This window comes from Dicentrarchus labrax, unplaced genomic scaffold, assembly GCF_905237075.1.
Source record: "Dicentrarchus labrax unplaced genomic scaffold, dlabrax2021, whole genome shotgun sequence".
NCBI lineage: Eukaryota > Metazoa > Chordata > Actinopteri > Moronidae > Dicentrarchus > Dicentrarchus labrax.
Window position 1 is genome coordinate 26,613,025 of NW_026136718.1, and position 25,903 is coordinate 26,638,927.

General features: G+C 41.7%; 1 protein-coding gene across 3 annotated transcripts in view; it reads left to right on the forward strand.

Annotated features, from left to right (window-relative positions):
- Positions 1-14,801: 14,801 nt before the first annotated feature.
- LOC127350392 (pre-B-cell leukemia transcription factor 1) overlaps positions 14,802-25,903 on the forward strand; it is a 59,784-nt gene continuing 48,682 nt past the window's right edge. For 2 of the 3 annotated variants that reach the window (XM_051376950.1, XM_051376951.1), the window contains exons 1-2: positions 14,802-15,511; positions 16,423-16,496. In XM_051376950.1, the coding sequence (XP_051232910.1) occupies positions 15,324-15,511; positions 16,423-16,496 (262 nt within the window). In that variant the 5' untranslated portion in view covers positions 14,802-15,323. The remainder of the gene's footprint in view (positions 15,512-16,422; positions 16,497-25,903) is intronic. The other variant, XM_051376952.1, reaches the window with a different exon arrangement.

Here is a 25,903-nt window from a genome sequence, read left to right on the forward strand (position 1 = left end):
TGAGATCTATTTATAGGAGCATAGAGAGAGCTTAAAATGGAAGTAAGTGTTTGAAAGTATTTAATGTACTTTATTCCAGACTTGATTATTGTAACATTTTGTTGTCAGGTCTTAGCTAAAACTAGAAAATTGGACTATATTACACCAATTTTATCTTCCCTTCTCTGGCTCCCTATTCATGTCAGATTAAACTTTAAGGTGATTCTGTTGTCTTACAAAATTGTAAATGGGGTTGCTCCTTCATATCTCTCTGATTTCCTTAGACCAGTGGTTCTTCAGAAGCTGCAAAAAGTTCATACCTTGCACTACACCACAATTTTTATGAATCATTGCCAATGATAGGACAAAAAAATAATAAATAGGATCAAATGTTGAATTTTAGTGAAATAAAGGTCAGCGTGATAGCACCAGCAAACTTATTTTCCTACATAAATCATATTAATTCAACTGACTTTCACTCCATTAAATATATATTTTTTCAATGGCCATTCCTGTCCCCCATGCAGTGGCTCTATGCCCCACCAGGGGGTCCCACCCCACAGTTTGAGAACCACTGCCTTAAATCATACAGTATATCCCATCTCATGCTTCGCTCTCAGAATACAGGGCTCTTGTCTGTCCTCAGAGTTTAAAAGAAGTCAGCAGGCTGCAGGGCCTTTTCCTTCCGAGCCTCCTTCCTCTGGAATAACCACCCTGGCTGGCCGTCTGACTCCTTTGAGGCCGTTAAATCTCAAAATATTAAATAAAAGAAAACTTAAAACTGATCTGTTCACCTTAACTTTCAGTTAGCTGCTTTGTTTTTGGATTACCATGTACATGTTACCATTATCCCAGGCTGGTCTCAGTCCCAATGAATCTATTAAACCCGGTATGCTACTTACAGTCAATGTTTGTCCTGCCGACGAGAATACTGTAAACTTTCTAAAACCACTGCATCTCTCACAAGCACAGCTGTATGCCTGTCTCCTGCTCTCTCTCCCTAGTTTCTCCTCCTTCTCCTCTCTTTTCACTCAGGCAACTCTGTGGCTGTCCTATAGGCCCTTTCTCTCCCCTGGCTGTCAGTGTCATTCCAGATGTAAGGAGAGTAGGGATGTGCCTCTCCATCACTGAGGCCAATGTGATACCCATCACGATGCATTGCCAACAATCCGATACATCATAGAAATATATGAAGCAACTACCAATGCAATACAGTTCGTGCCATTGTGATTCAGTTTGATTCAACACAATTTGATTCAAGCAATATGATTCAATGCGATGCAAAATAATTTGATGCTATGCAATTCAATATGGTACAAATAGTTTGATTTAATCTCTGGTTCTTCTTAAAAGTCCAGTGTGTAACATTAAGGAGGGTCTATTAGCAGAAATGGAATATAATATTCATAGGTGTGTTTTCACCTGAATATAGGAATTATTGTGTTTTTGTTACCTTAGAATGAGACCTTTTTTCTTGAACCTCCAAGTTTCTACAGTAGCCTAGTAGTAACGGACACAGTGATAACACAGATAGGTCCGTTAGCATTTTTTCGTGCATTTCACAGCCACCATAATTTTCCCTTTGCACTTGGAAGGGGAGGGGGAAGTGAGGAAGTTGCAATCTGCAACTACACCACTAGATTCCTCTAATTCTTACACACTGGTCCTTTAAGCAGCTTGAGAAAATGTTCAGAGGAATCAATCTAAATATAAAATGATTGGTTACATTTCTAAATAATAAAGTCATAGGGTCTCTTCTAATAATTATATATAAATTAATTGTTTTTACAGAAGCAAATATGTTAGAAACTATGGATCAAGAGTTCATCCCAAATTGCATCCAATGCATACTTCAGGCTGATCGCATTTACACCGGTGCACCGGTGCGAACCTGTGAATCTTTCACTGTAAAACCTGATGAGTTAGTTCAACTCAAAATGTTTGAGGTAACCGATTGTCTTACAATATTGTCTACTGTTTAAGATTACTACCTCCAACAATTTAAGAATGAAACATTTTTTTGATTTGATTACATGTAACTCAAATATTTATTGTTGAGGTAACCAATTTCACTCAGTTAATTGAACTTAAAACTAGTGAGTATATTCAGTTCAATTCAATTGAAGTTTATTTGTATAGCGGCAATTCATCACAAAAGTTATCTCAGGACACTTTTCAAATAGAGTAGGTCTAGACTGTACTCCTTATAACATTATTTACAGAGACCCAACAGTACCACCATGAGTAAGCACTTGGTTTTAGGAAAAACTTCCTTTTATGAGGCAGAAACCTCAGACAGAACCCGGCTCTAGATGGGTGGCTGTCTGCCTCAACTAGTTACACTCATATGCAGAATTTATATCACCAATACTAATTTAAGTGCACTCAAAACAGCTGAGATATAACTTGAACAATTGATTTTTCAGTTGGGTTTAATTTATGGGAATGAGTTACTCAGAGTTTTTTTTAGAGGATTAAGTTATGTAAGCCTACTTCTTTTATTAAGATATGCAGTAAGGTTTTACAGTGCACTCTTACAGGGTAGAGGGTGTCATATGCTGTACAGATTGTAAATCAACTTGACTGGACTTGACTTGAGGAGAACCTAGTTGCACCGCTAATGAATTCATTTTAGGTAGTGCCTTACACTCACTGTTTAAAAAGCAGGTTAACAACACTAGCTGAAAATCTGTGACCTCCAGTGGTCACCTTCCTTCAGTAAAGTGCCCTCCGGGGTGTGTCAGTAAACTGTGACATGACTGTTGGATGAGGTTACACCAACAGTCCCTGGATGTGGTGAGAGGAGAAGCAGCCTTTAAGACAGTTCTTTTTCTTGTGATGATACAGCATGAATGGACATCTTTAACGCTAATGCCATTTCAGATGATTTGGAAAATATATAAACGCTAATGTAAACAGACTTTATACCTCAGCCCTGACCTATATTTTTCTTAATCTAAATCAACAGTAGGCTTCAGTAGAAGGTTGCATTAATCAAACAATCCCATAAAACAGCACCATTAAATATATCTGATGCAGAGTGCCAACAGAGAGGTGGCCAAGTCCAAATGAAAGAAGTATTTTGGGGAGGCAACCCTTGCCTGTGTGTACTTCCACCTTTTTTCAGCCTCACTATACACACACTGACCTGATCACACCCTGTCAGTCAGTTTGTAATAGTATCTATTATCATCAGTAACTGCTGTTCTTTATCCCTCATGTGTTTCACATCCTCAGGACTGTGTGTGCCTGGGTGTGTGTGTGTGTAGCTGGAATTTTGATCATGGCAGTCAGGCCCTATTCATCTCTGTGGTGTTGAAAAGGCTCCTTATTGGCACTGACCCTACACGAAATATTGTCTTATCAGCTGAGCATGAGTTGCCATAAGGCATTAGGGCTGGCACATTTCACCCGCTCCCCTCCCTAACAATCCTCATCCACTGGAAGGAGATCACAAATACAGCGCCGTCGCTCCCTGTCCACTCTGTTTACTTGATTTCTATCTATCCCTGGTCAAAACAGGGATGTCAAATCAAGTCAGGCTCTATGGATGTCTTTTAAATATTACTGTAGTTTCTACTTTATTGAACATTTTGAAGGAGGGATGCTTTCCTTGCTAACTGGATTAAATTCATGTATACATGCTGAGTTTTACAGTAACCACAGATCTACTGTACTTGGGACATTGCAAATACAGGTGATGACTCTAATAAAAGATGACAGAAGACATAAGAAAACAAATTATAGGGTGACAATTTCCTCAGATCCTGTCACCTGAGGTTCAAATGGCAGGCACTGTGTTCTATTATTTATTGCGTTAGTTGATGAAATGTCATCTTTGATGATGCGATGTTCACAGGGAAGGCTGACGTCTAAGAAGTTTAACTGACACGCGTCGCCGTAGCCTTGCCAAAAACATGTACTCTTCTTTAAATATTGAAGGCCTACATAAGGAGGAACATGGAGTCCTTTGTGCTGCCTGTCATTATTATACGCACACACGTCGGCTGGTGTAAATTAATTGGCTGGATAGCTCTCTCTCTTTGTGTGCTGATTAAAGGAAATACCTTTCAGAAATAGCTCCTGTGTAGCTTTATGTTTCTGAGAAATCGCAAGAAACACACTGACATTGAACAGATCACTGTTAGGTGCACTGCTTTATTACATTATTTTCATTACTATAAAGCTCATGAATCTTCTAAATTTGCATTTAATGGACTAAATAAGGAAAATTTCATCCTAGCAAATATTGGCCACTGGTATCCCATTATGCCATAATTTTATGAAGTTTGTCATAAATGTTACAAAAATAGGCAGCAGAAGAGAGCAAAAGGCAACTGACAGGAAACACAGCAGCATAAAAATTCCACAATTTACAGAGCATGATATTGTATTTTATGTTATTCATAGGAATTTGCCTTCAGGCAACTTCACGCGGTTAAAGTCTCGCACAATATGCCGGGCCTCCTCAAAGGGCATATTAGTGTTTGCTGTTGCATATTAATTTAGCATCCAGAATGACTGACTGGATACAACCCACCATGCTCCTTTATGCTTTCTTCTCTCGCCCTGAAGGGGTAATATTGCAGGATTATGAGCCCTGTGTGTTATATTTATACATCCCCCTCTTTCCTCTCCTTTTTATCTCAAGCAATTATGTCTTTCACCCCATCAATCTGTCACTCAACATCTACTTATACCCGCCACACTGTTTTTGCCAGGAGACCCATCAGTTCATTCACTGCTAAACACTTGACTTTTTTTGTCAATCCTCATTTACTTTCCTGCACGTGGCAGGATCAGCTGTTTGAGAACGAAGAGAGAACTGTTGTATGTAAGTCCTTAAAACCAAATCACATACAGTCCACATTTGAACTGACCTTGCTGAAAAAGTATAATTTCCTTTGTTGCTATTAGCCAAAAGCTACATTCAGGATTTACATCATGCTCAGCGGGCTCATTGAAAAGTTATTTTTTGCCATGTTGACGTGTCTCCATATGGCTGTACAGGTGTGAGGGGAGAATATGTGAGGAATCTATCACTACTGTACCGCAGCGGCGCTAGTTATTTTTGTTTGTCCCATCCTCTTTGGTGGAACACGGGGGGCTTCAGGGAACGCGCCGAGCAGAAAATGTGTGACGATCAATGGGAAAAACGCATAAAATGTGCATAAAAGAAGACAAACAAACACACACACACACACCTACACATCATAAAGACACACATGCAAACATTATAAATACACAGCGTAAGCCCAGGTGGATTTGGTGCAAGCTGTTTTCACTGGCAGCAACCTCCCCCTCCCCAGTCCACCCCCCACCCCACCCCACCAACCATCCCCATCCCCATCCCAGCCCTGTTCAGCAAAGCTGTCACAGCGGCAGCACTCATAATGAAGGGTAAAATATTTTATTCAGATTTATTAATTTGAAAATGAAGCATGCCTGTCGACAGAGGGACAGTTCTTCTCAATCTGTCAACGCGGAGCCACTCGGCGCTGACACCAGGATTCATTTGTCTTGTCGGCTCTGACAGTCGGATTCTCCCAGTGCTCTACGGAGAGGGATCGCCCAGGGATTTTTTGAGCTGGATAAAACACATTCCGACAAGGAACAGCCTCTTTATTAATGCAAATTAGGCCAGAAAAATTCCAGCAACAGCTACTTGGCTCCAGAGCCCTGGCTTCCATTCTCTGTTATTTTTTGAGGGGGGGGTGGTGGTGGTGGTGTATGTGTGTGTGTGTGTGTGTGTGTGTGTGTGTGTGTGTGTGTGGGGGGGGGGTGTTAATAAAAGCAGCCTCAGAGTGTTTGTGAGAATAGGGCCTGCAGGAGGACCTGTCACGCCGCAGCTGTGACACTCTCCACACACATGGGACTTAGACCAAATTTTGGAGCCTTTCCTGCACTTTAAGGTGTCCTCTCCAGGTATAATACCTCATGATTATTTCTTACATTCAAGCTCAACTTCTTAAAAAACAATTGAGAACCAGAGCATCCTAAGATGTGGGTTACACAGCATACACTCAAGCATTAATTAGGGATAAGCTATTAAATTGCTCAAACCCTCTGCCCTTTATTTCCAGTTCTTCTTTGCATTCAGATTCATGTTGTTGTTTTTTCCTCTCTGCTGTGTCTCCGTGTGTCTATTTAGACCAGAGGCCAGGAGACTCACGAACTGTGGGTGACTTGTGCTCTGCCTGGATGAGTGCAGGCGAGTTGTTGTTTTATTTCGCCGAGAGTCCTTTGACATTTATCTCTCTTCACCTGCTCCGTGATGTTGATTCCAAATGACAGGGTCTCCTCTCTCTCTCTCTCTCTCTCTCTCTCTCTCTCTCTCTCTCTCTCTCTCTCTACCCCTCCTCTGTCTTTCTGTCTGTTCATTTTTCCTCTTCTTCCATCCCCCCCTCTCCAAGCTCGTCTGTCTTTCTCCTCCAAACCTCGCTGCAGCTTTGGACGTGTGCATCCTAACCCTGGCCACTATTGCCACTGCACATGGTAAATTGAATCTGGTGCGCTGTGGGACCCTTAAAAAGGAAGCCCTGTCAGTCAGAGACATTTGACGAGAGGCGGCGCAAGATTGGACGGCACGGGTGAAGACGTGCATGATGGGATTGCTCCCTTATAATGTTTAAAAAGAGGCAGCCTCTCCAATCTTTAAATTACTTAAATGGACAAGACGTGCTGCCACTGTAGCTCTACTGTAGCGCTCAGATTAGTTAATTGCTTATCCTCTGGAACAAGGTAGAGGCTGTATTTCACTCCAGCAGACAGGAGGCATCACTTATTCAGAGTCCTCCCACTGTCAATAAACTGTAACAGAGAAGGGCTTCTCTCCGGCCTCCTGCAGTGTGGGTTTGCTCTTGCTGGAAGATAGATGTAGCCCATGTGTAACCACCACACACTGTAGCTATTTCTGAGAGGCTCCGTTGTGGCGCATGCTGCTGCAGACGTCGGAATAAAATGTCAGCGAGAGAGGTGGCTGTTTCAATTTGTTTTTACCCTGTGTATTGACCAGCTCTTCTGGGGAAAAGTTGCCTTAATTGCAAAGGCTTCAATACTTGACCTCACCATCAGTTCATTAACCCGGCAATAAAAGGAGCCCTCATTCTGCCAGAACTGCACCCAGTCTGCCCATTTGAAAACCATCTCACTTCCACAACCCCATTTTCCCCCCCAGAGTAAACGCCTGCGCTAGCCGCCCACTTTATCAATTGCCTTCATAATTTTAAAAGCCTTTTTTATGTTGTTGTTTTTCTCTCATATAGTAAATGGAGCCATAATTTAATATTTTAATGCATGTTAATGTGTTGTTTAACCTTCTAGCAACAATCAGGCGTCTCTAAAAGGTTAACCTTGAACGTGAGCCAGTGCAGACAGCAGCACAATAACGCGTCAATCTTTGAAAAACATCTCTGTCTAATGGATTAGTGGTTGATTGCACAGCCCCATCTCGAGGTAGATGCCGTATATATTGGATAGGCATTAAAACGAGCATTTCTCAATTTTCTCGCTGCTGGCCCTCAGGGTCAATGGATCGCTAGGGCAACAAAATGCTGAGTCAACGCTTGCCTCTTAATTTATCTTGGGGTTTGATTATAGCTTCATTTAAGTCTCCAGCAGCCCACCAGCACAAACATTAAACAGGTTGGATTTAAAAGAAAGGAAGGGTCTCCTCAGAGTTTTTCTTTCATACCTTTTATAATACCTCACTGGTTAGAGAATAAGGTATTGTGAAAACAGGCCAGACCTGCACTGACATGAGAGGTAAACAATATTGTAAGAAATATGACAGGTGGCTAAAAAAAGAGAGGTCTTAAAATGAATGAGAGAAAGGGCATGCTGTGGGCTACTGGTGTGTGAAGGGTAACAAGACTGTCAGTAACCTTTATGTGATGGGTTGACATTGTATCTATCACATTAAGGATTGGTCAGGTGGAAAAGCACTGATCAGGCACCGCTTAATGTCTTGCTCTAAAAAGGGGAATTCTATTTCAGTTGTTCCCTGTCATCTGAGATAGTTCATTTGAAATCTGTGAGTCACTGTGCTGCATTTCTAATTATACAGTTTGAGACAGTTTTTGGCCTCAGTGTGATTCAAAGGAAGTGCTTGTCAGATTGTTTATCAGTGTGTGAAACCCCTGTTCCTTAACCTTAAAGAAACAGTCCAACAATCATTATGTTAGAGCAGTGGTTCTCAACCTTTTTGGTGTCAAATTGATACACATCAGACCACAGACCAAGATGTGCCATAATCTCATGGATCCCTGTCAGATAAGTTAGTTCATAACTATAATGTAGATTGTGCTAACTTCTAGTCAGTGAAATAATAGTTAAATTAAAATATTGCAACTACATTGTGCATATAATATAGTACAACTTGTTATCAAAACTAATCAATACCAAATTCACTCATTTACAGTTGCATGCATTATTAATAAAATATTAAATATATTTTAAGAAAAAATCTCATTCTGTCCAAGCCTGACCTGAGCCCAACCTATGGCAGCGGTTCTGGGCCCAAACCCAGTCTGAACCCGGTAGGTCGGGGCGGCTCCAGTCGGGTTCTGGCAGAGAATCAAAGCTCTACCCTGGACCCTGTGTCTCCACTGGCAACATCACAGCAACAACAAGTCTATTTCCTGAAATGTTGAACTATTCCTTTAACAAGCTTACAACCTACAATTTGGAGGGGTTTACTGACCATCGACTAGGGGCGCCATATGGTGGGGAAACGATTTTTTTTACTATTAAAATTACATTTAGACTGTACAAGATGACCTTTAGTACATATCTTGTGGAGGGCATCCGTCATTCATCCAATAGTGAATTCCACTGTATACAGAATTTTGCATGCATGTCTGCACAGTGTTATATTTTCAGTAAGTACTGGACCACAAGAGAAATGCAAATGTAGAGTTGATTTGAATGGGTTGATTGGGCTCTGGAGGTGTGGTTACAGCAATTGTGCAGGGTTGGCGTGGACTGTGATCTCTTTTCATTGGGCCCAACATCAAAACACCCCTTGGTGACCAAGACCCGACAGAAGACTCTTGACAAAACCAGATGGTCCTCTTACCAGGGGTAACTTTCACCAGCTAGCTGAATCCCTTACACTTCTTCACATTGAATAAAACTAGGGCTTAGTAAGGTGTTACTGTCCAACCTTGGCTACTTCAATTGTAGTTCAATAAAATGTTATTTGTAAAAGTCCAATGTGTAACATTTAAGAGGCTCTGTTGGCAGAAAATGTTTAAATAAGTGTACAATCACCAGAATATAAGGATTGTTGTATTTTTGTTACCTTAGAATGAGCTGTTTTAACTGCAGAGGTATCCGGTCTCCTTCTAGAGAGGCCGCCATCTTTCTACAGTAGCCCAGAAGGGACAGACACTGGCTCTAGATAGGGCCTTTTGGGATTTTTGCAAATTGTACGGCCACCTCCTACGTGTTTGGAAGGGGAGGGTGAGGTGAGGGGGTTGTAATCTGCAACTACACTGCTAAATGCCATAAAATCCTACACAATATAACAAACAGTTGCAACACACAAAGTAACTGTGTGAGCTAAAGTAGCTCCGTTTGTCACAGCAATAGTTTATCTGTCTATCTGCTGGTTGTGTCCCAAGTTTCCACAGTTTATCCACCCGTCCTCACATCTGTCTTTATCCTTGTTCTGTGAGATGCATGTGAGATGCCTGTGATACACTGCTGTGACAGTGGTTGAGCAATGGGCCTGTCTTGTTCTGGGGCCCCTGCTGAAGCACAGTTCCCCTTTGTTCTGTGATGTATTGATCCATTCAGACCTCCTCCCGAATGTACTCCACTGGTGCTCACTCTGCTCAAACCAGCTTGTGCCATGGATCTTAGTGTAATTCTTGCTCACATACAGCAGCTAGAAACAGAGCCTCCTCAAAAAACCCAGCCTTCAAAGACACAAAGTACTCAGCGGTAAAATCCTGTATGTTTTATTTTTCATTCAATATAAAGCCTTTTTGCTGTCCGTCACATATTCTGCATCCTTAAAAGACCTAATGGTCTGCACTGAAGAATGATCATGGTCTCCACAGGAATGTGTCACACTCTAATATAAAACAGCTTTGTTAGGCATTGTGAGGTTAGGGCTAATGTTTGCATCTCCAAGTCTTCACATCACACATCTAGTAAAGCAGCTACTGTCGCTTATTGCCAGGTCATTCAAGTAAAATCTCACTTGCAGCCATGGTGACTCATTGGTAGTGTTCCACAGAGGCAAATGTTTTTTTAATTTATTAGAAAAACACAGGTAATACTGTAGCTAAAGAGTCAGCTCCTCCTTCCTACTGCTCTCTTTTCATCATCCACTGCTCTACATATATGCAGTGTTGTGTGTTTGAACACAGAGCGGACATGGAGCTCCCATGCATTCGTTTCTCCGTCTAAACGTATTAGAATCAAAAGGAGGGTTATGGGTATGAATCCGTTCCATTAGTGCTGCCTCCACACAGGCCAAAAGCCGTGCGGGATGAAAGGGAGGATTTATCTGCACAGCCTCATCACATGGTGTGACCCGGGGCCTGGAGTAGAGAGGTCTTTCTCTCAGGTGCCATGGAAACCAGCCCACCTCTGGCTGCTTGTCCTGTCCTCCAGTCGCCCTCTGTGCTCTTCCTGTGTAGATATCAGGCCTGTTGAATGCCTGAGTTAGTTTTCAAACAGATTATTTCAAAGCTGTGAGAAGTCTGTTCTGTAGGGTTTTAACTCATGCTTCTACTGAAGCCCTACAGAACTGAAATCACAAGTAAAATATACCTTAAGAAACTACTAGTGCTCTGTGCTGCTGTGCTAAGTTGCATGACCAACACATTTCTGTCTCTCTCAGTCTCTTCTCTCTCAATACAGAATGTAAGTCAGTGAATGTTTGCTTCTTGTGTTTAAGGATGCATAGCTGTTTCTGTTTCTAAACCACAATCCAGGTATGGAGGACCAAATATGACTAGTTAGGTAAATTAAATCCAGTCCAAAAAAATTAAGAAATGTAACAACATTCAGGTTAGGTAAATTCACTATTTTAAATTAAATTTGTCTTAGTACCTTAGTCATCTGTGACATGTATTTCAATTTTGTAATCCTTGACAGGGACTACAGTGGAAATACGTTTTTTCTTTTTTTTTGTGTTATCTCCGACATAACCTGGCATAATGAAAACCATTAGTTCATAAAAATGTTTAAACTTATGATGACTTGATCCTTTTTTACTGGTATTTACATGTGTACACTGGTATTTATGCCCGGAAAGAGGTTTTGCTTTATTTTGCTTTGTTTTAATCAGTTTTATCTACTAAAAATGTGTAAAATGTGTGTAAAATGTTGTTAATAACTATTAAATAAGCTATAAATGACCCTGGCCATTCAAATTAAAGCAACAACCAAGAACCAGATTTAGCATTTAGTATGATATTAGACAGACTTTTTCACAACACTCTCCAACTCTGACTGACTTCCAGCGTCCCTGACCAAGACTTTGTGTTAGCTGGTGTAAAGTTACTGTTATTGTTTATTGCTGTGACTAAACTTCTCAAGTTATTCTTCTTCTGGTGTTTTTAACAGTTAGCAAACAGTTTCAGGGTTTTACTACAACTTTCTGGACTGGAGTGGAGCTGAGCCTGATTTGCATGGAGTCCTGGAAAATCAAGACAGATGCAGTCAGATTTAAGATGTAGCAAACGGAACACATTTATTTGGTTAAGTGTGAACAAAAGTTCTGGACGTTAGCCAGATATAAGACACTTAAAATAACAAATGTGAATGGGGCCTAAGTGCCCTGTGATAGACTGGCAGCCTGTTCACGTTGTACTTGACCTCTTGCCCTGTGCACGCTGGGATAGCCTCCAGGCCCATAGCAACCCTGCAAAGGATAAGTTGTTCTGAAAATGGAACTGAAATACACAAAGAAATGAATGTATTAATAAATAATGATATCGTTTTTTTAAATGAAACAAAAAAGAACCCCAGAAGGACCCATTTTCTACATGTAGACTTTTACTATACTGTGACACAAATCAGCTAGAAACAAATCTGGGACAACCCATAGCAAGGTTTGACTGCATGTTTAAGGTAGAGCAGATAAGACCTAATTAAAATAAATTCTAAAAATAATATAATGTCAACTTAATTAATTACAGAATTTATTTATTTCATTTTGTCTGTAGATTTATGTATTCATTTAATTCTTTATTTTAGCATTTTCCTCTGTGTATATGGTTTAAATCAGGTTTTGTCCACTACACAGTACCACTTCCCTGGAGGATCTACAGTGCAGACGTGTGAGGGCCAAAGCTGCTGTTCTGTCCCACACCTGGGCGTTATATTTGCCACTGCTGTTAGAGTCTGCCTTTGTTACTTTTAATAACTGTGACTGTATCACAGAATCCCACTAGTGTGGATGCTACTCTGGCATGGGAAATTCATGTATTCAGCGCCATGCTCCATAATATATCGCTTACGTCTCCGCTGCAAATTAAGCATTTTACAGGACGTCCATAAGCATTTCCTGTTTTATCACTAGTGAGTGGCTGATCATACATCAGGCTGGCAATGAATGGATGAAGATCACTGCCAGCTCTGTGATTTGTTTGCCTTGCCATGTAGCCTGAAAGTATCAGCATATATTTAGATTCCTAAATGCCCTGCTAACGTAACTTAGCAGATGCTGGGGAGTCATATGGATGTTGGTGTAACAGAGACCCCCTCAGGTATTCTCATTATTCTACTACTGAGCAGATGGCAGGGAAACTTACCACACTTACCATTATCCATCATACATATTCTGCTCCCAATTTACATAGCCGGTGCTTCACAGGAGCTCCTACAGGGAGAATACCTAGCTCCAGGATCGCACTGCAGCTCCACCTGAGGCTTAGGAAGACAGTCTGAGATGTCACTGCCACTACACCTCAAACTCAAATATGCTAATAGTTGAACAGAGGAATTCCAATGGGTGCATCCCAGTTGTATATTTTGAATTGCGAGGAAGAGAAATCTGCAGCTTGTTGATTTTTAAACAGTTTAATATCAATCAGGTAATGATTTACTCTGAAGCAGTTTTAATAAGATGGTAAAATAGTGGCTTTTATTGTATTCTGGAGGGGTACAAATACAGCCTGTCACTTATCAGGACCTCAAGTTTCAGAGTTAATGCATTTACATGTGCTGGCTTTTCAAAAAATACACTGCAAAATGTATGAGCCCTTTCAGATCAAAATAGGAAACTCATTTAGTCAGTTAAAGGCCCTGAAAATGGCTTCTATTTTCTCAATCAGCGTTTTACTATGGCACACAAGCACAGCTCTCTACCAGCAGCTACCAGCTACCAGCTTTGGTTATTTTAAATGAGGGTTTTCTGTGTTTGTGTTTTTGTCTGTGCTGCTCGTAGAGTGGGTGGGGCTCAGTTGGAACAAGAAGAGGTCATGTACTTGAGTGCACCAATCAACATTTAGCTACATCTGAATCCAACTCTTATAACAGTTGACCAGCAGACTTTCGAGTGTTAAACTCTTATTAAATAATAACTGAGGATGTTTTCTTCCAGACTTTTATTGGTGTTTATAAGTAAAAAAATATGTTTTACAAAGGTTTTATGAGGAAGGAAAAGCATTAAACATGTTGGCTAGGGTTCAGTAATACACACAAAGTGTTTTGGTGAGTAACACTAAATGAAAATAGAAACTGTGTTTACAAGTAAAATACATATTTAATGTTAATGCCTTTAATGTTTTAAAGAAAGATTTGAAACCAAGTTTTCAGGGGCTATTCATTCTCAAATATGTTTCACTGTATTTCTGTACGGTGCATTAGTTCATATGGGCATTGTTTACAAAGTGAAATTTCTTTGTCAAAAGGAATTCGTAGCAGGGGAAACCTCGCAGGTAGCAGTAATCAACAGCTCGTTTAACGCTGGTTTGATTTTAAGCTGCTCACAATAAAACACCGGCACTGTAAAGCATTTACATACGTTCCTTATTACATGTGTCACACATGTATACATCCAGGCTGATGATTTACACAGCACTGTTCATACTTTAGTTCCACACTGAAGCTTTTTTTCTGCCCCTTCTCCTCCTCCTCCTCCTCCTCCTCCTCTCTTCCCTCTGAATGGCTCTCAGTGGTGGAGGGGAGCAGCGGCAGTGAGGCAGCACTGGGCCTGAAGGGCACTTTTCAGCCTGGCCAGACACACTCGGGCCTTGCTGCTTGGCTGCGCAACATGGGTCACCGCCTTACATTAGGAGGACCCTGCCAAAGTCAGCCAAGCGGAGCCCTGCAACATACCTGAAAATGAATGAACAAAGTCAATGTTCCTCTGCCTACTGCAACAAAAAAAAAGCATGTTTGACTGTCAGAGTGTGCTTATAACACAATGTGATATCCAAATGAAATATATTAAAGGTGTTAATATGAGGTGGATGGATTTTTCCAGCCATAAATCACATTATCTGTCTAATAACGATGCTCTCCAACAGTTTGGATTAGTGCACCTTATATCTTGGCACTGCATGGAAATGAAATGGCCTCCTGTGGAGCCGCTGGGGGCTCATGCTGAGGTCAGAGGGGGAGACTAAAGCAGACCTCTTGTGTCAGCCTCTGTTATTTATTTGGAGTTGAGGCTCTTCATCACCGTATATCCACTCTGCCTGTCCCTGCTTGTGAGGCAAGCAGCCACATCTCCCAGCTTCTCCTCTGCATCCCACCTTTACAGTCCCACTGATCGACGTTTCATGAGAGGCACCTCAAGGTGGGGCTAAATGGTCTTATATTCCCAATCATGTCGCGTAGGCGGAGTCTGACTCTCACGCTCCTCTTCGCTGTGCGGCTGCCTGCCCAGCCTGTACTGTACATGACAAAAGCGAGAGGATGGAGTGAGTGAAATAAATCCACACTTCATGTTTCTCACAGCCACTTTTTTTTTGGTAATTTGGCAGGAAGAGGGGGTTTTGGATCACTGCGCCACCTTACAAGAAAACCTATCCTAGTTCATGTTAGTAGTAGAAACCAGCAGCCTATCTCTTTTTACGCACACCCTGCTCCAGTGAAGGCAGCAGCAGTTCAGATCAGATTTCACATTCAGCTCCGACCAGCTGAGAGAGAGACAGCCAGAGAGCAGGAGGACTCCGCTTTCCCCTCCGACACCCCTCTCTCTCTGCGCGGCGAGAAAAAAAATCCCCTGCGAGGAAGAACCGGGTGCGCGGCATAAATATTAAAAGCACCACCGGGATTTTTTTCCCCTCCTTTTTTTTCTTCTTTTATGTATTTTTGCAGGATTTCAGCAGCGAGAGCGCCACAGAGAATAAGATAGAGAGGAAGAAGAATAAGAAGCGATGGACGAGCAGCCGAGGTTGATGCACTCTCACACGGGGGTAGGCATGGCAGGGCACCCCGGCCTGCCGCAGCATATGCAGGAAGGCACCGGAGGAACGGACGGCGACGGAAGAAAACAGGACATTGGAGACATTTTACAGCAAATTATGACCATCACGGATCAAAGTCTGGACGAAGCCCAAGCCAGGTAAAGATCCGATTCAGCCTCTCCCCCCGCTGTCAGCAGGAGGCGGCGGCAAAGTAGGTAGAAAATGTTCGAAAAGAAAGAGGAAAGAAAAATGTTTTTTAACAAAAAATACGGGCTGTGTGTTGAGATTTGTACATTTACAATAGGGCGCAGTGTGGATGGAAGTGTAAATGTGAGGGCATTGCACGGCACTGTGCAAAAGCCGACAGAAAGAGTGGGAAACAGCGATGCCCGCAGACACAGTTCGCCTCTCGGGGAAATAAAAGTGGACAACTGCGCGCCTCGGAGAGAAAATCAAAGTGTGTGAATGTGCTGTTTATTACTGTGACATGCCAGCGTGTCGCCCACTGACAATATTTATAAAGCACTTAATACAGCCTGGCTGCATTCTGGAGCTCTAACAAACTCAGCTGATATTTATTTTCTAAATGTGAAATATAATTACTGACTGGGAGTCCGGGCTGTCGTTTTAAGTGGCTTGTTTACACAGTGGCGGCAACTTTCTTGCTTGTGGTGCACAATTCAAGATTTCATCCATCTTGTGCTAATCCACCTTAAATTCAATTGCAAAAGTTATACAGTTAAAATCTTTTATTAATATAGTTGGTCAGAAAAATACAATTATAAATGAATTGTATAATTTTACGCTGACAGCAGCTCAATAGATAGAGCTACAGATTTGTTCAATCAGTTACTTTGTTTGTAGGTTGCAACAATGAAGCTGGAGCACATTGTGTACACGTACAGGTTTTATTATTATCCATTTGAAAACAGTCAGAATTTTTTATTTAAAGAATTCAAATAAATATGATAATAGGCGGCCTTGCTGTCCAGTAATTTAGAGGCTGGATAGGTTTGAGGTATAATATATGTTTCTGTGGTTTGCTCATGAAGCCACTTTTCTGTTCCAGGAAACACGCTCTGAACTGTCACAGAATGAAGCCAGCTCTTTTCAATGTCTTGTGTGAAATCAAAGAAAAAACAGGTACGTTCATGTTAATTCTCCACCCTGTAACAAGAGAACCTGAACACTGCACTGTTGTTGTCTCCATACTGCCTACACCCTCAGTCTCATTAACCAGGTTAAACCAACACAATGCTGCACACTGTATTTTTCACTAATGGAGCCAAACAAAAACCCAAAGAGGCACAGCAACCAGCTCTGTGTGGGCTATTTCACCATCAAAGGCTAATTTGCTATTCCTTCTCAGAGTCACGTTGGAGAGCCTGACGCTGGATTTTCAGTCACAACACAATTCACCATATAAATTTCACTGACATGTAGGACATGTGCTTCCTCCTGTAGCTGTAAAATCTGCGCGTTCTAACTATTTCACAATAGGAACTGTGGACAATTACCTCGAGCAGTCCTTATCAATTATTGTGTCAAAATATGAATGAGCCTTTTTTTGATGCTATTGTGGAATAATGGAGAGTATTGAGCAAAATTGTCACATGCACGCTGATGTCTCCCCTTGTGAGTTAACTGTCAACTCTGGTGAATACGTCTCTCTCCATTCTGTATTGTGTCTCTCTATTAAAGCAGTTGTGAGGGAGCGTGTCAGCAGAATAATTGCTGGGAGAGAAATAACGTAACATAGGAGGCGTAAGTCATGTTTCCAAATCATTTTCCCCCTGTGACATTTCTGAAATTGGCACAGATAGAATTCAGCGCGCTTCAGACTGATAGTGTGCATCTCATCTTTTATTTCCCTGTCTTCAGACTGATGTGCCGCTGTAGGACTCTTCAGAACTTACACTGCTGAGATATTGAGTCGCCAAAGCATACTTTCTGCATGTTTCACACTCATTAGTGCATGAAATCAAATGGAACGGATGGAGGGTGAAGAAGGTATTGTTGTCATTGTACCCACAGTTGCACTTGCTCATACTTGACCTTTGTGGCGGCGTTGACTGGTGCTGTTGATGTTGTTTCTCGTGTGTGTGATCCCACACTCGCCTGGTGCTTTCATGGGTGTTTTCCTTGAGGTTTTCATTGAAGTTCACCTCGCTGCCTGCCCCCCAAGCCCGGCAGTTTATCTTGAATCGGCCACTGCCTCGGGAGAGAGCAGGGGGCCGTTTGAAGCCTGCTGGCGCACTCTTCTTTTTTTGTTGTCTTGGTAGGTTTTTTGGAGGGGGAGTGACACAGTTATGCATAGTGTTTTACTCCCTGGCGCTCCTCGGAGTTCATCCAAAGTTCGGCTCTGCTGAGAGTACAAAGTAACTTGGACCTCTTCCTGCCTGCACACCCATTCTTTTCTCTTTCAGCTGGCAACCTATAAATACAAGGTGCAGCTCAAGGAGCTTTACACAGGAGATCTGGTGCTTGTCTCGTTTGTGCAGACTTTAATTTGATCCAGTTAGCTTTGTTGTACGTTTTAGTGAGAGCCGTTTCACATTTACTGGAATTCAAACGGTTTCTCTAATATAACATTGTATCACTTTAAATTTACAACGCAAGTTTTGAGAGTAAATTCAGCATATTCCTTTGCTTGTTGCCACGGTGCAAAAATCATCTCGATCGCCACAGTTAAGAGTAATATGCTTCAAACACTGTGTCACCTTCGGCAGTCTCAACACCTTCTGCACTGTCGGATTCTAGTGTAAATAAAACATGGAGTGTTAAAAAGATTCATTTCCACACCAAGTCTGTCAAAAAACTAACTTCATTTTAGTCACACACTAGGTAAGAAAAGTCCTGATACAAGTGTTTTTATTCTTTCTTCATTAGGTCCACTTATCAAAAAACACAGACTTAAAAATTAATAATAATTACTTTTTAATAATATTTCGACTCTGCTGGTGAGCTCAGAATGTATTGAATTTCACTTCACTTGACTTTCTAAGTATTGTTTTACTCTTTTACACTTTTGGAAAACATGCCAGTTCTGTACTGAATATCAATATTAATGGATTTTTTAAAAGTTGTAGAAAAGCCGCAGCTTGTTGCTCCCTCTAGTGGTTTGGTCTCCTTTTGAAACTTAATTGACGAGGTTAGAACATTTTATTTTATTTTTCATTGTGTTGTAATTTTCACATCATCAGTTTTTGGCTTAATTTATAGAAAATAAATTATAGCTGTGGTGGTCAATGGCTGTTTTACTTTTTGGGCAGTTGGTAGTGTTGTGATATGTGTCGTTTTGAAGTAGGCACTGTTCTCAGGTTTTCTCTTTCTCTACTTACTTTACATAAAGGCTTTGACAGAAGGCTGAAAATGTCAGAACAAGTGATGCAACTTTATTTTAATGGATAACACCTAATTATTATTTTTTTTACAAATTATAGACAACATTAGATGTAACTGATGTCACCTAGGAAACGAAAATGTACCAGCAGCCCGAACTTTCCCAGTTCCACCTTTAAATATTTCAGTGTTCAGCTTTAGCTGCTCCTCAAAGCTGCAGCTGAGCCGCTCTAACTTGGTCCCAAGTACCATCTGAGTGCAGAGACAGTGTGTATCCACAGAGCTGCTGTTTGCTTGTGTATATTTTCCATCCCTGGCTGTCCCCGGAGCAGCTGACAGCACCTGCAGGACACAATGCAAGTGTTGATCTAGGGCCTGAACTTGTGACCCACTCTGTGTATTTTTACTAGGATGAAGTGAGGGATGGCCAACAGAAATATTGTGCAGTATAAACAGGCACAATGGTTCAGTAACACCCGGGAGGAAAGGACGAGGAAGGAACACTTTATTTAAACCTATGGCTTTTTTTTTTCTTCCTTTTTTTGGCTGAGTTTGTCTTTACCCGGTTTTCATTCCAGGAATATTTTGGTTGTCTTTTTTACTTCAAAGGAATGCTGTTTGTCAGGCGCTGTGCACAATTCTGTGTGTGTGTGTGTGTGTGTGTGTGTGTGTGTGTGTGTGTGTGTGTGTGCGGTATAGTACATTCCTAAGAGGAGACGAAGCATAAAGTATATAAAGCATATTCATTACTCGTTGTGTCCAAAATGTGGAGCAAAGGTAGAAACAGCAGGTTGTGTGTGTGTTAGCGTTGGTCCTAGCAACGGCGGTGTGCTCTGTTATGAGAGGTCCTCACAGAGACTTTCCAAAAATATATCCAAACAATTTGACATTACAGTTATTGGCCCATGAAACCTCATCCTTCCACTAACTGGATTTTTAAGCGAACAGGCTGGTTGAGCAAAGGACAGCAAATGATACGACACAGCTAAATCCAAGTTTGCACTTTCTGTAGGTATCTTTTTAAAAATACTGATCTTTTTAAGGTGGACTGTTTTCTCTTCACCATCAGTTTTTTTATGATTGATGAAAAGGCCTCTTTAGATAAGCAAATGCTTGACAAACTGATTTGGAAAATGAGCCGCCTTGACCTCTGTAAACACTTCACCAACATCATAAATCTCCAGCAGTGTCAAACAAAACCACTCCTTGACTGAGCCGCTCAGTAAACGTGCTGCTCCGACTTGCTGTTTAATTTTTTTCCTCTCAACCTCAACAAAAGGCCAGCTTTCTTGTGGCCCGTGTTTGTGTAGTGTTAGGTTTCAAGCCTAAGGGATCCTCCATTTATAAAAATGACTAGCCGAGTGATGTAATGTTATTTTTTGAAGGGTGAAAATGGGGTGTTTTACAGAGGGCAGCCGAGTAGTGTTTGACAGGATGAAATGAGCCAGAGGTCTGATTATGGAAGGTGCATGGAAGCCTACACTACATTGACTTGTCAGTCCATTCAGATACTTGGCATCTGCCTGTTTGTATTACAGAGGCTGATCTCAGCTCAGCCCTGCACGTCACTGTGCAGACACTTTGAAGCAGCCTTTCGTGGTGATCAGGTAAAATCAGATCAGATGATACAATCTGTTGTAGTGCTGAAGCAATTAGACAGAAAGTGAATTGCCAACAATTTGGATAAGTGATTAATCATTGAAGTCATTCATAGAGGAGAAAGGCCAAACATCCTCTGGTTGCGGCTTCTCCAACGTGAAGATCTGCCGCTGCAGTTTTATAACATTGTAAACTGAATATGTTGTTAGTCAGACTAAACTAGGGCTGCAACTCGATTAATGAATTTATTGTACTGTTTTAAAAACACTGAGCAAATTATCCTAAAGCCTAAGGTTATATAAAATGTATTGCTCGTCCGACCAGCAGTCCAAAATCCAATAGTGTATTAATAGACCAAGAAAAGCAGCAAATTCTCACTTCTGAGATCCTAGAACCATCAAACTTTTGGCATTTTTGTTTTTAAAAATTAGTCATTGGCATAGACCAAGGGACAGATTGCAACTTAATGGATATTGAAAATAGATATAAAGAAAAAGAGCTGCAACTATCATTTTCAATATCCAATAATCTGTCAATTATTTCCTTGATTCATCGATTAATCACTTAGTCTGTAGAGAATTCTTCTCAGTCAGGATTTCTTAAAGCCCAATGGGATGTCTTCAAATTGTTTGTTTTGTCTGACCAACACCACAAAAAGGTTAGTTGCAACCCCAATGTGGTGACACAGAACAAAAGTAATTTATTTTAAAGGTACAGGTTAGCTAACGGGTGCATCTCAAACTGACGTTACCATCAGGAATCCATCTTATCTGTATCAAGGTTTTTCCGGGCTTGTCGGGACTCCCTCTAAGTGTAAACCAGCAGGTAGTAAAAGTGTATGTTAGCTTCTCCGTATTACCAAGCGATGTAGCTGTCTGCTCTGATAGCGAGTGTCGTGTCACGGGGGCTGCGCCTCCCCCTCTCTCGGCGGACGGAGAGACGACTCTCAATTCGTGCAGCTTTTGTCTCCCTCTTATCCTTCCTCCTCGATGCTGATACAGCAGCATTTGGGGTGGGGGGGCTGGGGGGGGGTGAGAGAAATGCCAAGCTCGCCGCCACAGCTGTTTCCCCAATCTCTCTGCTTAATCATCCACTGAAAGAGAGGAAGAAGTCTAATTCTGCTCCGAGGATGTAGACAACTGTGGAAAAATGTGTTTTGATTAACCAGCATAAGGACTTTTTTTTTTTTTTTACTGTATTTGATGCAGAATCGTAATCACAGAATCACGTGTGAGTGACAGCATTGTAAATGGTGTGTTAATACCATTACAGTATAGAACAATGTGCTTACATTATACATTATGCAAATTGTCAGTCGCCTAATTGATACATGTTAATCATATTAAGGAGCTTAATTATAGGAATCTTACTGTGCTGCGATTTGGTAATTAACACTGACATCACATGTACGAGGAAAGTGATCCTTTTTTTTTTTCCAGAAGTTTCTGTGTCGTGATAGTCTCTTCTCATCCCTGTGAAAGAGAAGCTCCAGCACTATATTGTTTTTATATTTCTAACTGATGTATTTTCAGAAATTCCTGAACTGATGAATTATTTTTTCCCTCTCTTCTGAAGGCCACTGGAATGCAGTTTGTAGAAAAATTACATTTAGCTCCGAGCAGCCCTGCCAGTGTGGAGATTACAGAATGAAGGCGAGATCCAAGTAGACTTGTAAAAGAGCGCGGGCCTCAATCTTTTTACCTGAGTGTCGACTCCTGTGCTCAGCGCGTTGCTTAAATATCACAGTTCTGCCATTTGCCTCGTTCAAGGCTCTCTTTGCAATCTTGGTCCCTGCAGGTTTGGCCTGCCTTTTTTTTAACACCGGCCTCCTTAATATGTTACGAATTTAATCAAGTCTGCAAATTTGTTATGCACGTTAAATTGAACATGCAATGGCACATTTGAATGTGGTTGCCATACCAACCCCCCAGGAGTTCATTTTCCATAATGTAGTGTTTGGAATCTCATTTCCTCCACTTTCCCCTGCTGCTACTTGCAGACGCCACCTCCAGGCTTCCACTGTACGTTCACTGTGAAAGAGGCTCGGCTGCCACGGCTTTCAGACACTGGAGGGAGGGAGAAAGAAAGGAGAGAGGGAGAGAGAGGCCTCTCTCCACGTAGTGGAAATGACACAAATTAATATACACTACTTAAACCAGACCAAGATTAATGGTTCCCTTTCGCTGCAGCTTAGTCCCACTGTCAGTTGCCGGGTGCTCGTTGGACAAAATCAACACTAATCAACATTTATTCCACTTTTGCCCTGGGCTCTCAGGAGTCTGGCAGGACTGCGTGCCCCCCCAAACCCCCCCTCTCCCTTCCCTCCCAGCAATCCACCCCTCCCTTCGTCCGTCTCGCTACGCTTTTCACCTCTCATCCAGCTCCTCCATACATCACCCTCCTCACACCGCTCAGCTCCTCAGAGGAGAGTGCGCCCCCTCCTATCAGGCCACATTAGAGTCATGATAGATTTTCTCTTTTCATTTGCATCTGATATTTAACACAGCAAAGCAGTTGCTCTGTCACTTTACAGTACAAGTGTGTGTGTGTGGGTATGTATGAGTGTGTGCACGCAGGCTTTTGTTCGTGTGTGTTTTTGAAGCAGTCACTTCAGTCAGTAATCTTATCTGCACTCAGTCGCCACTGCATTATGAGAAACAGGATATGCATTCACTGTTCACTTCAGAGTGTGCGTGTGTGTGTGTGTGTGTGTCAGGTAGTGTATTTATACAACACTTCATTTTCTGGAAAGTAGCATTTTAAAATACCCACTACTACTGGCAAACTGAGCTCCAAGGTCCTGCTGTAAGACAAAGTCATCATAAGTGTTTAAAGAGCTCGCCTATATTACATTTTTGAATCCTAACAGTATACAGTGTTCAATCCCAGTCCAAAATCAGTGCTGCGTATCATAAAAACTGATTTCTGTGACTGGCAGTAGAGGCACCCACAGATCTGCTGACTCTTTTCTCCCCTGCAGGTCTCATCACAGAGCAACATTAAGCATCCAGCAAAGGCTCATAATTGGACGAGCTAATGCGGGCCACAATTCCACCACTGCTGCTCATCTCTTTGTCGTTCCACCGGCTGCGATAAAAACACGCTAAGAGGGACAATTATGAAAAAGTATGCAGAAAATTAAACAGTGTCTGTATACTAACTGTAAATGTATAGTAAATGTCGTTTACACTCTTCTTGTAGAAAAGAAGGACTGCATTACTGAGAATCAATGAATGAATATCAGTTTTTATTCTCATCATTACTGTGAATTATGTATTAGCTGGTTTCCCACAGTAGAAACAGTAGTCGTAGTCATTTCTTGTAACTTACAATTCTGTGCCGATATACAAAAAATCCATGCGGAACAAATTTGTCAAAACAAAAATGCACATTTTCTGGTGCAGTGATCCGCCATCTTAACATTAAAGGTGCTTTAAGAAATTTTGTTAAAATAAGTGTTAAATAGCTCTACATTCTGACAGAAAGCACTGATACAGACTGTTCAGTCAGTAACACGCGTCTCCCAGGCCCTCCTTCTTGCAGTAAACAGAGAATACATTAACTGGTATCCTGTTCCCACTTTATCCAATCAGGAGACTCCACAAAGGGTTCTTAAGGGCAGGCAGCAGATTTTCAGTGTGGTGATGTGGAGAGGAGGGAGGGGACTGCTAAATGCAAGAACAGACAGGATTATAGCAAACGTTCAGATTTTGCTCACAGCACCTTTAATGTGAAAGAATGTGTTGAATTTGTTTTTTGAAAAATCATGATTCGGTATTCTTTTTCTCCACTCTCTTTCTCTTACACACTTCCCACTAAGGGAGCTAGATGGGCTGGATTTGCTCCCAGCATGCATTGGGCGGAAGCCAGGGAAACACCCTGAACTGGAGACCAGTCCGTCAGAGGGGTTCAGATTTAATTCAGTAATCCGAGGTGGAATCCCTCCTGCATTAGTCTCAAATTTAGAGATTGTGTGTTGCTTTATTCCCCTGTAAAGAAGATTGAATTGTGCAAACAGCTGATGCCTCTTTCCCTACTTTGCCAAGATACGCGGCGCAGTGTTGTCCATCTTGTAGCGTTGCATGGCCAGCGGCATTGTCATGGCACCAACTGGCCTCATTGAAGTGACACCGAGTGCTTTGTCAGCTTTGTGTCTCAGGTGCCAACCTGCGCTTCCCAAAATAAACTGTCATGCAATGTGGCAGGACAGAAAAATGTAGGAGCATGTTGGGGCCCTGCGCCCCCCCCCTGAAAGGAAACAAATGTTCCATAGCAGAAATGTATTGTGGTTTTGGACGCCTTCCCAGCGCTGACACCGGCGGCATGGTGGGGAACTTACAGCGTGGAGTGTGATCGTCTGCAGCATCAGCAGGGGTCACAGCAGGTGGGATCACAGACAGAATAACTTGGAGTTTTTCTACATTGATGACGTTTTATTTATTTTTTAAGTGATTTTTTTTCACTGTGGACCTGTTCGATTTTGACAGCTCTTTGTTATTTGCAGACATCCTCCTCCAGAAATAGCTTATGCTTACTGTAGTTAGCTCCTCTTCCTGTTTTATAAATGGTCTGTCATTTCTCTCTGCGGTGCAACATTACACCAGGAGAGTAAACGGAGGATGTGCACTTGGTTGGAGTCACTTTCAGGCTGATGTCAGGAAGTTGGAAAAGGGTGAGCATGTAGAAAGTCACACGCAGAGATTCCTTACCGACCTCCAAACTGTAACCACCGGCCGTATCTGCCCTGCCGGATTTGGCACAGAGCGTGTGATTCCTGTTAGATCTCAGCGTGCTCTATAGCTGCCATGACATTTTTATGACTAGCCGACTGAAGTAAAGGTGGGAGTCACAAAGGCTTGAAATGGAAGTTCAGTCCTCACCTCCGTAATGAGGAACCAGAAGCTAATCATGCAGACAAGGGGAAGGATTCTGTAGCCTGACAGTGAGAGAGGTATAATGATGTTTCACTAAACATGGACTGCAGAGCTGAATAGGTTGGGATTTGAACAGTGTTTGAGCCGGGGTTGTGTAGGAGCAGGACAAATGGGCCCAATATTACTTTTACAGGGGGGTCATTGCTCCATCCAAGCCGGAAAATAAACAATAGTGTTAAAACTGTGCACCCACTGAGTACTACTAAATCATTCTCTTAAAATGATATGAGGACTAACATTAGGCAGGCTATATTAGACTTCAATTACACTAAACAATTGAGAATTCTTTGGAAATTATAAAATCATAAAATTAATGAAAAATGAAAAATAGAGCAATCAAAGCATTTTTGCTTGAAGTTATCCTTAAAAATTGTGTTTCTATGAAACCAGACCACTTAGCTGTAGCTCACATTTAGCGATCGTAGCTAGCTACTGTCATACTTTATTTGATATTTTTTAACCAGTCATGTTGAAAACTTATGAGAAATGTATTGTGACTTCTGTGTAAGTTAGCTGACGATGTGTTTAAAAGTACAACTAATAGACTAATACTTACTATCTGCTAGCGTTAGCTGTCGGTCAGTCATGCTATCTAGCTTCAATGTAGAAGGCGGGAAAATGAAGTGTGAGACGATAAACGTCAGATCATTTCTTCACTCATTTATGTTTTCCAAC